Source organism: Porites lutea, chromosome 7 (genome assembly GCF_958299795.1).
Source record: "Porites lutea chromosome 7, jaPorLute2.1, whole genome shotgun sequence".
Classification (NCBI taxonomy): Eukaryota; Metazoa; Cnidaria; class Anthozoa; order Scleractinia; family Poritidae; genus Porites; species Porites lutea.
The window spans coordinates 28,081,504-28,096,831 of NC_133207.1; the positions used below are offsets into that span (position 1 = coordinate 28,081,504).

At 38.6% G+C, this 15,328-nt stretch overlaps 1 protein-coding gene across 1 annotated transcript in view; it reads left to right on the plus strand.

Annotated features, from left to right (window-relative positions):
* Positions 1–11,721: 11,721 nt before the first annotated feature.
* Positions 11,722–15,328, plus strand: part of LOC140943801 (uncharacterized) — a 270,540-nt gene continuing 266,933 nt past the window's right edge. Inside the window, exons 1-2 of the mRNA XM_073392913.1 lie at positions 11,722–11,859; positions 12,841–12,961. Coding sequence (XP_073249014.1) covers positions 11,722–11,859; positions 12,841–12,961 — 259 coding nt within the window. The remainder of the gene's footprint in view (positions 11,860–12,840; positions 12,962–15,328) is intronic.

A 15,328-nucleotide genomic window follows, 5' to 3' on the forward strand; every position in this document is an offset into this window, starting at 1 on the left:
CCGACACGTTTCGAAAAAAGCACTAAATTTATTCTTTCCTAAGCTTTCTTCCGGCAAAACATACGTGGCTTCGATCACGCAACGATTCTTATTCCCAGTTTCCACGGTCTCTGCTAGGAACGCCTGGCACAATGACCTCCCTTTTGTGTTAAAAATACAACGAAAAACACGTTGCAGATTATGAGTCTCGCTGCTCACGCAAACGAGACTAACAATTTTTAACATTTTTAATTTATTATGTACACTTACCGTCATGTCGATGGGTTAAATACTGTTCATATAACATTAGTTATTTTAGCGCCACATGAAATCTTAATTACAATTAAGGTGACTCGACCCAGTTTTTTTGGGTGGGTACCATCCTACTTTGAAGCTCTCTGGTATCCCCACCTTTGCTTTTATCGTAAGTCTAACACATAGAATGGATAACCTATAGATCAATCTACAATATAACAGAAAAATTTTGGCGATCGGAGTAAATGTCACGTGGTTATAATGCCACGCCTCTTTGAGGTCTGAGTCGAAAATCTGCTGTTGCCGGCATTTTTTCGTGAAAATCTCTCGGCTACACATAGTGCGCATTAGTGCCTTGCGCTGAACAGAGCTTCACCAAAATCGCGAAGACCCAATTCGAGAAATTCAGCGGTTTCCAAATTTAGGTCATAATTTATGCGAGAATGATAAGCAAACTTTACACGGATTATATCTAATAAACTATGAGATTCATCTCTTTATTTTGGGCTTCGTTATAACAGATGGGTCCTTGCAAGTCAGCAAAACAATTTAGAGCCATGTAAATGCGCGCGATTTCGAGCAAAGCAAACATATAGAAATTATAGTTTTCGCTATTTGTTGACGTTTGTCAGCGTTTAAGAGTCCTCCAAAGAAGAAATATCCTCATCGAAAACCTGTATGATCAAAATTTCCCCTACTAGTACTATCGACGACCAGATATCTGAAATGTTGTCGCTGAGCTGTACAGCAATGGACCTTATGACAGAAACAGTAAATTTCAGTGCTTCGAGAACGTTCACCTCAATTTTCTCTATTACTCGGTGTTAGAGAATAACGCACTCCAGCGCAATACATCGAACGGTGTCCGCGATTGTGGTCTATGAATCGCATACAGTAGAAGAAAGACGCACAGCGTAATTCTCCATACTTTTTTGCTTGGTGTAGCTTAATTATAAGTTTAAGCTACAACTCAAATCTCAAGATCGCGCTATACGTAAAAATACAGCATCCTGCAAACAACACTTAAAAAGCCGGGCCCAGCGTCAAAACATTCACGGACAAAGAAACTACAAACCAAGGCTCCTTGGTTTGTAGTAGTCCAGATCCAGGCATTTTAGTCGGAAAAGACCAAAGAAACTTAAATATTTATTTAGCCGTAATAAAAAGCTTTAGGCTTTAGGAGTGGTCAAAGAAATTAGTACTTTACAACTGCATCTGAGATCAACAAATTCTTATTAGCAACACTAACATTAACCACAGGAAATAATTACTCAATACGGATTAAACAAACCAACTTCGTGACCTCTAAATAAATGTAAGACTTAGTGCAGCAAAAATAAGATCTACTCAGTCAAGTTTAGAACGCAGTGTAGTCACCTATGCGCGAGATAGCCACAAAGAAAAAAACCTGTGTTTGTTTAAGCAAACTCCAATTCCGGCCAAGGTCACGTTTTACACTATATCACGAGCTTTTGTGTCGTGTTTAGGCTGTCAACACTTTATTTCTGATTGGCTGGGAAAACTGAAACCAAATAAGTTGTCAACAGAATGTCAAAATGAGTTGAAGGGGGCGGCAGTTGAAAAGGCCACGAATCCGGGCAGGCGGTTTTTATTTTTCTCGCGGCTTCGCCGCTCGTTCTCGAGCGCTTCGCGCGAATTTCGCGGCTACGCCGCTCCTGCGCCCGGCTCGACAAAACCGCTATGCTACGCAGGCTATTTCTAGTCTGTCATTATACAGCATTCTTGTTCAGCACACGTGCAATGACCACGCTTGGCTGACTTCCGAATGCTCACCGAGATATTCCCGTCACGAGTTGGTTTAATTATTGGCTTGCATTAAACCTATGAAAAAATGATGTTCTTTAATAGTAAGTAGATTTAGTGTGTAGCACTTCTTGATTTTTTTGCAAAGGCACAAGAAGCACGAGAATTGATCAAAAATTGTGACTTAAACCTCTATGTAACACGCGATGGCCTGTCTCACTGTACCAAAATTATTATACCTCGGTGAGCATTCGGAAGTCAGCCAAGCGCGGTCATTGCACGCGTGCTGAACAAGAATGCTGTATAATGACAGACTAGAAACAATAGACAACTCCCAAAGCACAAACTCAGCCAAAACGCTAAAAATCTTCAATGTTTACTCAAGTTTGGGCTTAAAGAAGATAATGTCACATTTTTTCAATGACCATGAAATTCAGAGTCCGGGTAGTTAGTTAATCAATTGTGGCCCTGAAAAAATTTGAAGGAAAAAAAACTACGAATTTTTAAGAAAATGCTTTTTTCGTGAGAAGGACTCTTAAACGCTGACAAACGTCAACAAATAGCGAAAACTATAATTTCTATATGTTTGCTTTGCTCGAAATCGCGCGCATTTACATGGCTCTAAATTGTTTTGCTGACTTGCAAGGACCCATCTGTTATAACGAAGCCCAAAATAAAGAGATGAATCTCATAGTTTATTAGATATAATCCGTGTAAAGTTTGCTTATCATTCTCGCATAAATTATGACCTAAATTTGGAAACTGCTGAATTTCTCGAATTGGGTCTTCGCGATTTTGGTGAAACTCTGTTCAGCGCAAGGCACTATTGCGCACTATGTGTAGCCGAGAGATTTTCACGAAAAAATGCCGGCAACAGCAGATTTTCGACTCAGACCTCAAAGGGGCATGGCATTATAACCACGTGACATTTACTCCGATCGCCAACAATTTTATGTTATATTGTAGATTGATCTATAGGTTATCCATTCTATGTGTTAGACTTACGATAAAAGTAAAGGTGGGGATACCAGAGAGCTTCAAAGTAGGATGGTACCCACCCAAAAAAACTGGGTCGAGTCACCTTAATGAAACTACTTTTACCGGCCATTGGTCAGACGATTGGCTATAACTTCTGCACTCACCATGAATCCCATGGGTTCCTTAAGCGAGTTGTTCCAACGACGATTCAGTGAATTAAGCGTTCTACTGGTACAACGACAACAGCCTCGTTTCCAAGGTTCTCTCCTTCTCGTCCCTGGTAACGACGTCGCCATGACAACTCGTAATGACTTTTGTTTGCAACATGAGTTAGTAGAGGAGGTTGGTTAATAAAAAAAAGCCGGTCGAACAAATAAGTAAACAATATGGTGCTGCTGTATATGTTGCCAGCGGGAGCATTGACAGAGCTTCGAATCTTTTGTAACGGTTCATACATTGTAATTAAATCAAACTAAAATATGGAAATATTTTAAAATGCTTTATTTGAGGTTGTCCACGGCGTGAAGTCCAAAAAGCGAATCTTAATTTTAGATAAATAAACAACAACTACAACAACAATGTATTTATTTAAAGAAATATAAAGTTAAAATACTTTATGTCCTGCAAATAGCTATAATGCTAATCTAGGCAGAACAAGACTTTAAATAAGAAAAAAGAAAAGAAATACAATAACATACAGAAAGAAACACCTTACATATAAATTTAAGTACAGGGGATTTTGTTATTTGAAAAAGACTAAAATTACAGCTGGAGGTATATACAACATATCAAGTTAACTTCATAAATTATTCTATTAAATAATTAACATTCAAATAATTATCTTCATTACCTAGAACATTAAGGAGATAGTGATTTAATTTTTTACGAAAATGAGATATGTTGAGAGTCTTAATAGAGACTGGAATAGAATTCCAATTAGACACAGCAATTCCGGTAAAAAATGTTTTCATTTTTTCAGTTCTAGAGAATTTGACAGAGAAACATTCTTTTGCAGATAATAGCGTATTATAATGATGTTTTGTATTGATTTTCGCAAACTTATCGAGAAGACACTTAGGAGCTGTCTTGGCATGAACGTCATACATTAAAAAGCTTAACTGCCGGACTTCATAACGTAAGGCTGCAGTAAACCCAGGATTGGAATGCTTCGAGGCACACTTTTCCGTTGATTACTAGAAATCAGGTAATGCACCTATCAATGTAAAGCCGGTGGGGGGGGGGGGGGGGGGGGGGGAGGCTGGGCATGGGGTGGGGATTTGATTGTCTTTGTTGGCCCTGGGGTAAGGCATTTGACCAATCTTGTTCTCACGGGGAGGGGATATTTGAATCTTTCTTTGCCCGACGTGGGACTGACGTGGGGATGGATTTGACTGCCGACTCGGACGAAAGAGACTGAGACCGAACATATGTTCCCCACTTCCACGTTTCACGCACGCGACGTATGGTCTGGAAATTAAGATCTGGAAATCATGGAAGCCAACGAGAGCAAGCCAAAGGCCAGTGGATTTTACTGTATTGATCAATTGAACCTTTTAAGATACTGTGGTATCAAAGTAAACGGAAGTAAAGAGAAACCAAGTCGATTTTTGCAAGTACAATTGATCAGTGTATGGCTGACATTCGCTACAATCACCGTATAAAGCTTATAAAACTGACTTTCTTTGTACCCTTTACTAAGAATGGTATATTCAAACTTACAAAATGTGGACTTTCTCCTAAAGATTTCTCTATTCTATGCACTGTATTAAAACACGGATTGAATGGTTAAAACGTATAATTGCAGCTTTAACAGGAACATGTATCTTTGGTGATGCAGTAACGTTTATAAATAAAGGTTGCAGAGTTTTATTTGGAGATATTTTTATTTTGCCTTTGTTGGGTCCAGCCTTGGAATGGACAGCAATGTGCAGCCCGGGGTGGGGAAATTTGATTGCAATTGACTGGAATTATTTGCCCGTGGGCAGGGAATTTGACGGCAAATTTTTGAAAAATTCCAAATCCGCACCCCATGCCCTGCCTCACCCCCCGCACCCCCCGCCGGCTTAACATTGATAGGTGCATAAGTCACTATATCGCTGTAATCTAAGTTTTGTTGTATTAGCCTGTTTTTTTGCATGCATGTTGTTGTTTCGCATTTAGACATCAACGAATGCGAGGACGGGAGTCATAACTGTGATAAGAATGCAAACTGTACAAACACCGTTGGCTCCTTCATCTGTACGTGCAATCCTGGATTTCAGGGAAACGGACAGTCATGTACAGGTATAAACTCTCAGAGCTTATGAGTATCAATCGCAAATAACCAAATTAAAACATTGTTACTTGAGGATATTTACCAAAATTAAATTTACGATAAACACATTTCTCAAATGGAAAGTTTAACGAGGCAGAACGAGATTCGGCCTTTTCCTTCGTCTTAAGGGAGTGTGCGTGCACTATTGAAATGCGATCTAAACTGTATTTTAGTTTTATTTTCTGCGTCGAAACGAAGACGACCTAATACTGAGCTTTTTGCTCTTTTTTTATTTTTAATTTATTTTTGAAAAGCGAGATTAACAAAGCAAGAGGACAGACGACAACATGCTTTTGTTGTGCAAGGTTTTTTGAAAGCGCACTTAAATGCTCTCAAGTGGAAAGTTTTTATACTGAATTTAATCATCAATCTGGTCCAGGCGATTCCACCAAGGGCACTGGCAACTAAAATGTATCTCTAAGTATGACTTGTCGACGCTGGCTAGTGTGGGGGCGGTATGGAAAACGTTAAATTGGGAAATGTAAATATTGTACGAATATTAATGTGAACAACATACGACATTAAGATGCTATAATTTTTGCGAAAGAAAGGTTTTAGATGGGCCGTGATCAGTGCCTTAGAACTCAGCCCGTAACTGTATCAGGTAATGCTGTATTATTTTTTTTGCGCAGATTATGATGAATGCAGTAACGAAAGTCATAACTGCCATGAGAATGCAACATGTATTAATACCGCTGGATACTTTGAATGCATATGTAACCCAGGGTTTACTGGAGATGGGCGTATCTGTGCAGGTAAAATTGCCTTTTTTCTCATTTTTATGTTGCTGTTGTTCTTGGTTGTTCTTTGTTTGTTACTTCGTTTTGTTTTGTTTAAAGAAGGAGACTAAATTCCATTTACTCCAGTTTTAGAATGTACTTAAGTTTTTTTTTTCTCATCTTCAGAGAATAATAGTATATTTAAGAACCTAAATATTATATATACAAAGTTTGAACCTGTTTAGGCCGTACATGTACAATGCATCAACTCTTTGCCGGCCCAGTCCCAACTCTCTCCCTCCCTCTCCCCCTCCCCCCTGCCCCCTCTTTTTTTAAGTGGTCTCTCCTGCTACAGTTAAACGACTTTTTTAACCTTTTTTGAAATAATTGTAGGCTGAGTTACCACTTTTCTTCTGTGTTTTTCCATTTTTATCAAGGTTGTGGCATCAATCTGCGCCACTTTGAACAATATCAAGATTTGCCGACCAAAGGGGGTCGCGATGTTCAAAACTTCACCATCAACGGAAGTCTGTTTCTTGCCTTCGCGAACCATTATGACGACGTTGAACAATGGCGCACAAATTCTTTTATCTACAAAATGAATCCTTCGACGGAACAGTTCGTTCTTTACCAAACCATAAACAGTGTTGGTCCCTATGACATCGAGTATTTCAATATTGGTAATACACATTATTTAGCTATTGCTAGCCACCATGATGGTATCACCTACCGCTTGAATTCGGGTATTTTCCAGTGGAATGGAAACCAGTTTGTCCTTTTCCAAAGTATTGCAACAAACGGGGCAGGATCATTTACGTCTTTTAAGATTTTGGAAGAATCGTTTCTCGCCGTTTCGAATTTTTATAACGATACTTCACACTTTATCAGCTCAATTGTTTACAAGTGGAACACTAACAAGTTTGTAAAATACCAGGAGATACAGACCGAGGGGGCTTTATCGGGTGAAGCATTTGAAATAAACAACGAAACATTCTTTGTCTTTGAGAATTACGCCAACTCTAAGAACGGTCAGTTCGTCAATTCTACCGTCTATAAATGGTCTGGTAGGTACTTCACCAAATTCCAGTCACTAGAGTCTACTGGAGCAAGGTATGTGAAATCCTTTAACAGTAATGGCCACTCCTTCCTAGCTTTCGCTAATCACTTCAACGGCACTACTTACAACATCGAATCTTTCATATACAAGTGGAATGGAAGCAAGTTTGTACTGTTTCAATCCATTCCTACCCGTGGAGCCTCTGCTTTGTATCCATTTGTTGTGTGTGGTCAAATGTTCCTTACTGTTGTCAATTTCTACGATCAACAGAAGACTGTTCAGCGGTTCAGCACTACATCAGATGTGTACCAGTTCACTGGGGGACACTTTATCAAATATCGAGAGATTCCCACCCTAGCGGCCACTGCTGTAACAGCATTCGAGTTCAAAAATCAAGTTTATATTGCTATTGTAAGTTATTATAGCGAAATTGACAACAAATACAGAATAAACAGCAAGTTGTTCAAGTGGATCTAAACTGATAAGATAACCACTTCCGAAACATTTCCCTAGTGAGCTCACCTGAGTAACGGCGCAACGAGGGCGTTGATTGTTGGAGGCTAGCTTTGACTACATTCTAAAAAATAGACTGTAATTCTTTATCGACACTATATGCCAGCAATCTAGCTTGACTCCATAATATTGTAAATAACCCAAGAATCAAATCATACTCACGGTGGGTGCTTTCCATTTTGCCAAACAAAAAGTCAGCAACCAGAGGAATGCTCAAGAGAAAATAGAACGACATTGTTCGATTAAATCAAAATTTTCAGTCGAATCGACGCGATCCATTTGCGTTTCGATCGAAATTGTGATTACTGCTTAGCATATTAAAAAGCAGGACTAGAAACGAGAATGTTTGGAAATGGAACGGCCAGTTTCGTACGATGGAGAGCCACCTCTGGAGGTGGACCACAAATTTCCAGGCGGACTGAAGCGGCGTTCCATTTGTTTCTCGACCGAAAATTTTTTTGACATAATGAAAAGCACCCGGTATATGCATAACAACTGAGTTGTTGATGTTGCACTAATTGTAATCGCCTTATTATAGGAAATGAACGCTCCATGAAATTAAGGTATTGGAAATTAACGCGACTTAAATTAACGCGAATTTACAGGGGCACGCAATGGATCTGTTCCTCAAAATATCTGTTCTTCAGGCACATTTTTGCTGGCTGGGAGATGTGGAAGAAATAATAGTCCTTGGAAGGAAAGTGTTGCTGGGAAAAAGATAATTCAGGGTGTGAGAGGGGATTTGAAGTCTAGAATAGCTGCTACGGGTTACTTGTATGGGTTACTTACCACTCAAGACCTGAATTGCGCCCTATGAAACTTCCCAGCAAGTCGGGTTGGAGGTTGTAAGTTTGCTGGCTGGGAACTCTTCCATCAGTCTTGCTGGGAGTGAGGAACAGATAATTCTTTTCCAGCAATCTCCCAAAATGCTTAAAATAGTCTCAGAAAACTTTATTCACGCTTTGTTGTTGTTTTTAGGTCTTTTTCTCAAAATTTCCCGTTGGGTGCCCCCGAATTTAATGGAAAACGACTCTCGAATAAAGAAAATTAACGCGAAAGAGGAGGTAGAATTTCATAATAAAGGAAATTAACGCGATTAAGACACAGTTGGTGGTGACAACTGGAACAAATTTATTTCAACACTGGATGTAAAAAAATTCAAAACTGAACAAAACTGAGCTGACATCACTTCTGACAGCGACAACGATGAGGATGAATTCGAAATATTGTTAAACTTTTACCTTAGCTTTTGTGAAAGATGAAAAATAAGGGTAAATGGAAAGAAAGAAAGCTTGTAGTTAATGTTTTTTAGGTGTAAAGAATGTCTGTACAGGTTCCAAAATTGGGGGTTAAAATACTGAAAATTAAGAGCGCGAAAATTAACGCTGCACTTAATTAAAGTCGCGGAAATTAACGCTCAACAAAACTAACGCGACATAAATTAACGCGAATTTTAACGATTCGCGTTAATTTCATGGAACGTTAATTTCCTATAATAAGGTACACGTTTGTCAAGCTTGGACAAGTTTATGGATAACATGTATGCAGTCTTTCTACGAAGAGCACCGCCAGAACACGCCCTAAGTACGTACTACGTTTACTTAATTGAATCTTAATTGCGCGTTCGCCCTATACAGAAAATAGGGGCAAATGACATAAATAAGCAATTAATACTATTGCTTGATGAAGGGCAGGAACTAACACTAGTAAGCTTCCGGTTTAGGAAGGTGCCCAGCGTTCATAAAGAGTTGCCTGAATTATAAATAAGTACACACTAACTTGTGACACAGCCTATCATCTATTTCATGGACACCCAACGACCAAATGTTTTCAAATTCGTCAGAAGTGTCTCAATTGGTTTTCTTTACGTTTAAGAATCCTGTTTAGTTTATTTGGAGCTGCCCTAAAAACCATTTAATATCTGTTTTTGCGCATGCGTCTTAGGAGACCTTTGGTCGTCACTTTTTCGTCTCATTCAAAACTGTTATAGCTGTCCTGATGGGTGCGAGGTCAAAAGTTCGAGGACATGGAGTATCCGTACTTTCATAAGAAATTTCTAAGGCACTTGATGTCTTAGTAGAAAAAAATTCAAGGAGGTCTTGTTCAGTTTTTTTTTTTTTTTAGCAATAACCGTAATATCTTGCACGGTTGATATAAAATGTGTGCATAAAAAATTTTACGTAAAATCATCGAAAAACTCTGAATATCTCAAACGAATGGACCCGCGTTATCCAGAAATTTTAACTTTTCTCGAACTTAAGAAATTTCTACGCAAAATTTGCTCCCTCGAGCAGTTTTTTTACAGAGAAAAGTCGTCATTCCCTATGCAGCTGTTTGAAACCACGATCTGATGCACAACTACAATCCCAGAGGTTTTTCTTTAATTTGTTCTCCGTTCAAGAAAAACATCTCTGGAACCTGCAGGGTAATGCACAACATTTGCAGAATGAAAAATCCTAACAGAGACCTAAGTATCCGGAGCGATCTGTCAAGCAGACCGTAAGAAGTACGACAGGTTGAACGCGCGCGACACGCGTGTCTCATTTTCGCTTGGTTTGTGTTTTTTTTTTTCGCCACGACCCTGATATCGGTAACTGGCTAAATTGTTCCTTGCATGGTAGTTATCATGGCGTTTCTCTGCCCTTACATTTCCTACTGGGCTTAGAAAATTTTCTGATCTAAATTCTATTGAAATGATTCAGAAGATATTAATTATTTATTAAATCGGCTTTGGGCCATACAATTTACTCCATAATTATCAATCCTGTCCTTGTTTGTTTGTTATTGCCCAATAAACAAGCGCACAAGGGAGGGGTGGGGGAAGCGATTGTAGCCAAATTGTAAATAGTCATATTCTTAATACCAGGCAAAAACATAAAGGGAAGGTTTTATATATTACTTTCTAAAAATTGGGTATCATTGCGAACTCGCGCAAAGTAATTGACAACTCTCTTTGGCTTGATTTGATCTGTGGAAAGGGTACTCTACAATTTTCGCTTAGGTATAGGTTCATCCTCTTTTATTCTTCTTCGTCTTTTTTTCCCCTTATTTCAGTCTCTGTTTTGACCAGTCTGCTTAAGCTGCGTTTACGCATGGCTGCTATTGTCTTTTACAAAGCCTAAAGAGATTCATATTATATGCACATCTTTCGAATTCTCAAGATGTACATTGCCGGCGTCATATTCTTTTTTTACTTTCATACCCGGTACAGTGCCTTTTAATCCTAGCTCTGAAAATATATGAACCACGCATGCTGTCTCACTCAAATCACTAATAAAAGTGTTGTCCAAGTAACTAATTTAACTCATCAATCCTTTTTATGAATAATTTATATCCTAAAAACAATCTGTGTTTAAGAATAAGTTAGGTTTTGCAAATGTATCAGTAAGTTGACGTTGGCTTTAAGTAAACTGGTCTCTCGCGAACTCACACTGGGTGTTGCTATAATGGTGACTTGGAACTTAGAAGTAGTTTTGCTGTTGGTTTGTACTCTTTGGGGCCCTAGTATATATTGCATCTCAGCAGCAAATCAAGGTGACTTCAGTGATCTAATACATTCAACATAAAGAATTATGTTATGCTTATTTTCCGGTTTATTCACTGACCTAACGTAGTTCACGGGGGTCCACCTGTGTTTTTTAAGCCTCCAATATACGGATTTTGGTTTTTACTATATCTCTTAAGACTGAATAACCCTTTAAAGATTTAAAAAAAACTACTCAGTTACAATTACGATATTTCTCTGTTGACAAATAAAAAGGTATATTTAAAATTGTATTTCACACTGCTGCAGGTTTTTAAAAGCGCTCTCTTTTTAAAACATAGCGGCTGTTCTCAGGTACTCGTGCTCGACGCTTTTAATTTTTACCTGTCCCGGTAAGGAGAACCTGAAAATAGGTTACTTTACTCTAAAACATTTCAAGTAGTTGCCGAGAGGCACCAAAATGTCTTAAAGGAATATTTCTCTGGAAATTTCAAGTTGTTAATGTAAATTAAAACCAATTTGCTGTGTTTTGTTAATTGTGGTAGCTGGATGTCGCCACTTAAAGTTTATTTCACCTGCCGACAACCGTCGACTCGAAGGTCACGTGATTTGGAATCATTCTATCGGTATTCACGGGTCATGTCATCATTTTTGTGCCATGGAGAGGGAGTGCGTGTCAATCAACATAAGTCCTGTTTTAAATGACACAATGGTGTGTGAATTGAATGATGCTGACGCCCTACAGAATCCAGGTGATCTTAAGGTGACACCAGGCTGGACCTATAGGGGAACGGAGGTAAGAAATAAAAGATATTGGATATTGCAATACATCTTTTTTGTCATTTCTAGGTAGCAACGTACATTTCCGATTCAAGCGGCTGGGCTGTAAACTAAGATGTAAAGGGCATTTAATTAACAAGAAAGGCATAACGCCAAGAATCCCTCTATTTTTAGCACAAATTTTGTAGCCTGTTATGCGCGTTTGTTTGTTTGTTGATTTTGTTAAATTAGTGTTTAGCTCAATTCTTCCGTCAACAAATTTATAACTCACCGAGCTGCAGTTGATGCTTTAGTTGCATAAACAACTGTTTCAAGTTATCAACAAACGCGGTTCATACTTAACGACCTTGAATTTCCTGAATCTTATACGTCAAAATTTCCGTGTTCCTAAAACCCTGACTTTCAAAATGAGGCCAAGTGCTCAACATTTCTTGTGAAAATGAGTTTTATATACATGAGAATGAAAAGTCAATTCCATGTCAAAGGCTGAGCACTTAACCTCGTCTAGATACAGAGGCCCGAAACTCGGAAATGGCCTATAACAATATTATTTGAAAGAAAGAAGACCATCGCGGTTATAGACGCAACTTTTGCAGTCGGGAAAAGAAAGCCTGAAAAAAATTAGGCTTGCACAGGATTCGAACCTTTGACTTCTACGATACCGGTGCAGCGCTCTACCAATTGAGCAAACAAGCCAACTGGTAGCAGGTCGTTGAATTGGTTCGTTATAGACCCGTGAAAGGATGATGATGAAGTTTTGAATATTTGAAAATCATATACGTGAACTGCGGGGTGAAGAGTTATACGAAAATTTTTTCAGGCTTTCTTTTCGCAACTGCAAAACTTGCGTCTATAATTGCGATGATCTTCTTTCATATAATTCTTCATCCCGCAGTTCACATAATTGTATGATTATCATAAATCTAAAACTTCAATATTTTTTGTTTAAACATTTTGGCCGCTTTAATTTTAAAGAATTTATCTTTTCATTATATAGAATATATGCTCCAGTAACCCGTGTTTTAACAACGGGCAGTGCCTGAACGGATTCACTAATAAGAAATATCTCTACTTGTGTCCAGAGGGTATTGGTTATACTGGTGAAAACTGCAATATAGGTAAGAATGATAGGCCTAACGTACTCGTTTAAACGTGAACAGGATCCCTAATCGCGGCTGTCATATGCATATCCCCATAAGAAACACACATTTCAAGGTAACAGTTCCCCCATCTTAAGGAACCAAGACCCCGATTGGAAATTTAATGGAATAATATTCAGTTATCCCTAAACTGCATGTCTCCCATATTGTGCTATTGCTTTCAATTTTAGCGATGATTGGAAATTAATATTATATACTCTGTTTTAATTTTACTCTGCGAGGAGAGGTTTTGTAGGCATAGCGCATTTACGAATGTTGGATCCGTCTCTTAATGTCTCCGTTAAACAGGTGTTTGATTGGTGTGAAGCCTATACGGTCTCTATCACTCCCCAATAATAGTTGACTAGTGGTCAGAAGATTCGCCATTTAAGTTTTGCAGTTGGATTCCATAGGTTCCTAAGCTGGGGTGAACTTGTTCTAACAAAGATCAGCTCCAATCCTCCTATCCAGGGTTAGCTACCATGACAACAGCTTTGCTACCGAGGTTCTCTCCTACTAGTGCTTCCTGGGAACGAGGTTGTCATAAAAACAATCTCCTTCCCGAAGCTCTCTCCTACTCGTCCCCTTGAAGCGAGTTCGCCAAGCATGACAACTCATAATTTCTCATAATGATGCCTTGTTTGCAACGTAATGGTAGAATAGTAGAGAAGACTGTTTATCATACAAAAAAAGAACGCCGGCACAAATCAGGGAAGTAAACAATATGGTGCTGAGGAATATATCGAAATATATTAGAAGCTTACTGATAGTGTACAGTATCTATTCTTTTCTGTTCACACATTGTTACTAAATAACTCACAGAGACATATCTATTGGTCAGTTAGCTAAAAATAATTATAGCAATGCTATTAAGGTTGTGCACGGAGTGAAAAGTCCAAAGAGCGAACCTTAGTCTTAGCTAAATCCGTCGGACTTTATTATTAAGTTTGAAGTGAACCCAGGATTGGCGTTAAACGTGCTTTGAAGCCCCTCGTCCTTGATCAATAGTCTTTATACTGCATGCTGTACTATACTCTCTTTACTTTATATTAGCACATTTTTTGCATGCATGTGTTCTATTATTATCATCATCATCATCTTTTTATTTTTCGTAACGTTGTTGTTTCTTGGATAGACATCAACGAATGCGAGGACGGCAGCCATAACTGCGACAGGGATGCAAACTGTACAAACACTGCTGGCTCCTTTATTTGTACCTGTAATCCTGGACTTGTGGGAAACGGACGATCATGCACAGGTATAATGATCCTTATAAGCATCGATCACAAATAACCAGGTTAAAACTGTATTATTTGCAGTTATTTACCAAAATTTACGATGAGCGCATTTCGTAAATTAGAATAGGAAGAAACGTTTCACGAGGTGGAAAGAATTAATACTTCATGGAAAGTGCGCGCCTACGGAATTTACGCGCGAGCTGTTCTTAATCGTAAGAAATCGAACGAGTGAGCGCATGTGCGTAAATACCGTAAAAAGCACTTTCATGTGGTATTGTGCACGTGTTTATTATATACATAGAGAATACTTCATGGAAAGTGCTGGCGTACGGTATTTACGCACGAGTTGTTGACGTATCAGAAATCGAACGAGTGAGCGCAGCGAACGAGTAAGATTTCTGATACAAAAACGAGTGCGTAAATATCGTACAAAGCACTTTCCATGTGGTATCGTGTTTATTATATACATACCGAGACATTCATCATTTTGGCCGCCTTTTTATTTTAAATCTTTCAAAAATGCTTATTTGCCGCTACACACTTGCCGCAAAATGACAAAGAAAACGAAGTATCAGCTTTTTAGTACAAACGTTTGTTAAAAACATAAATGACGGTAAGGATATGAGGTAATCCAAGAACTATAAGTAATCTTAACTGTTTGTTGTCAATGCACAATTGAAAATGAGTAAATTTAAGTAAAATGGCCGGTTTCAATATAAGCTTAAGCTTAAATGAAAGGCAAAGTAGCTCCGAAAAAAAGCACAACAAAAGCTTACGTCTCGTTCTGTTTTTCCCTTTCCGCTGTTGTTTCGCCGGCTCTCTACCGTTTTCTTTATCGACAGTGAAACAAACGAAACTATTCCACTCCATTTCCGAAATGTTTTTCACTTTTTTAGCGAGAAAAACTCTTTGAGTAAAATTTTTCTCGTTGAATGTGTGCGAAGCGGCGCTGCAAACTGCAATAAGAGGCGGGAATTTTGGCGCGAAACTCACACACCTCTGTGGCCTCTGATTGGACGTATCATTTTTCTCACACGTGAAAAAACATCGTTCGCGATTCTGATTGGACGTATCATTTTTTTCACGTGTGAAAACCATCGTTCGCTCC